Source organism: Ceratina calcarata, unplaced genomic scaffold (assembly GCF_001652005.2).
Source record: "Ceratina calcarata isolate Rehan_Ccalc_2016 unplaced genomic scaffold, ASM165200v1 scaffold4202, whole genome shotgun sequence".
In the NCBI taxonomy this organism is placed as follows: Eukaryota; Metazoa; Arthropoda; class Insecta; order Hymenoptera; family Apidae; genus Ceratina; species Ceratina calcarata.
Window position 1 is genome coordinate 1 of NW_017165642.1, and position 2,030 is coordinate 2,030.

Here is a 2,030-nt window from a genome sequence, read left to right on the forward strand (position 1 = left end):
TCCAGCGCAGAAGATTAGACGACCGTTTGGACATCCAGGAAGGAGACAGTGCGTGGCATATCATAGGCCACCACCCCCCTGGACGTGATAGAAACAGACGGCAACGCATCGTACCATCACTTGTAAACGTGCCCTAGTTCGTTCGAATCATCATCTGGACGCATCGTACAACGCATTCTACAGGAGAAGGTGTTCATTCTAAGCAGTGCATCCGGACAACACGTCATCATCATTCGTTGGTCATATCTTCCTTCAATCGTAAGTCCTTACCTACTTCAATTTCGTAGATTGTATGATGGATGCTCAAATTAAGGCGTGTGTTAGCGAGCGCAAGGCGTTCAAAACCAAATTAACTCTTCTTAGAAAGTTCGTAAATGCATTTGATGCCANTAAGGTGCAATCACAAATAGAGTCATTAAATTTAGACGAGGCAACTGAAAAATTACAATTCGAAGAACGGGAAAATTTTGAAACAGCATATTTCAGTGCTATGTCCATCGCGGAGAAACATATTAGAAATTCAAAGGGTCCAGAGCAGATCGCAGTTGCAACTAGTGCGAGTGGATCTCTAGTTCCCTCCGATATATCATTTACACCGCGACTTCCAGTAATAAATTTGCCGACGTTCGATGGTAATGTCAGTCAATGGATTCGTTTCCGAGATACTTTCATATCATTAGTACACAATTCTGACAAATTAACAGATATCGATCGTTCCAATTACTTAACATCCACTCTAAAGGGTAGCGCCGCACGAATGATAGAGTCATTGGGTGTCTCCGCGGATAATTATAAACTTGCTTGGTCCAGACTGAAGGAACGTTACGAGGATCCTAAGGCATTAGCTTACTATCATGCCAACTCTTTGTTAGAAATTTCGCCAGTGAAAAAACAAAATGGTGAGGCACTTAGTCGATTCATCGATAGTGCCACCAATCATGTAAACGCCCTAGAATCTCTCATGACCCCAGCTAAAGCGTGGGACGTCATAATTAGTGTTCACCTAGCTAAACGAATTGACTCCGCGACATTAGACGAATGGGAGAAACGTTCAATGGAATCACCTCAGAGACTCACATTTCGCGATTTTTCTAAATTCATAGAGCAGCGTGCACAATATCAGATACGAAAACAATCCGATAAGTCGCATTCAGAAAGTGTTTCTACAATAACTCAGAATAAATCAAAGGATAATCGGCAACGACCTGTAACATCAGCATATCTCGCGAATATAAAATCTTCTTGTCAATTATGCAACGATGAACATGCTCTTCAATATTGCACAAAATTAAAGGCCACGCCTCATCCCGAACGGCATGAAACAATTAAACGTTTGCAAGTCTGTTTCAATTGTTTGCGATCGGGACATAGTGTTAAAAATTGCACCCGCGGTTTGTGTAGAAAATGCAATAAAAAACACCATACATTGCTTCATAAAGAAGACGTAAACATAGAAAATGACCCCGTGATTCTCAATCAGGAATCAGCTCCATCGACTGTTCAAGCATGCGTATCAAATGTTAAACGTTCTCTTGCGGAATACACTGTTTTATCAACAGCAGTAGTTTACATTCATGATAAAAGGGGTAATAAGCACAAATGCCGAGCCCTATTAGATGTTGGTTCACAAGCTAATTTTATCACCGAAGATCTTTGTAATAAGCTAAATCTTCCACGTACTCTACTTGACACAACGGTTAGTGGTCTAGGTAGATCAGCCAACCCCATTCAATCTATGGCATATATAACAATCGCGTCGCAATGTAACAGCTTCCAATCAACAATGTCCTGCCTCGTAATAAAGAACATAACTGAGAAAATGCCTAACATCCCTTTAGACAAATATCACGTTGATATACCAGCCGGCGTAACTCTTGCAGACCCTAATTACCAAATTCCAGGTCGAATTGATCTCTTGATCGGCGCTGGACTTTTTTGGAAGCTATTATGCATCGGGCAGCATAAGCTAGGTTCGGGAGATTTAGTTTTGCAGAAGACGCGCCTCGGATGGGTATTAGGTGGAACTTTAA

The 2,030-nt window shown here is 41.5% G+C and overlaps 1 protein-coding gene across 1 annotated transcript; it reads left to right on the forward strand.

Annotated features, from left to right (window-relative positions):
- Positions 1-295: 295 nt before the first annotated feature.
- LOC108626584 (uncharacterized) lies at positions 296-2,011 on the forward strand (the record flags this gene model as incomplete). Its single annotated transcript, XM_018027323.1, has 1 exon — positions 296-2,011. A coding segment is annotated over exon 1 (1,716 nt), but the record flags the coding sequence as incomplete, so codon positions are not given.
- Between the last annotated feature and the right edge of the window lie 19 nt (positions 2,012-2,030).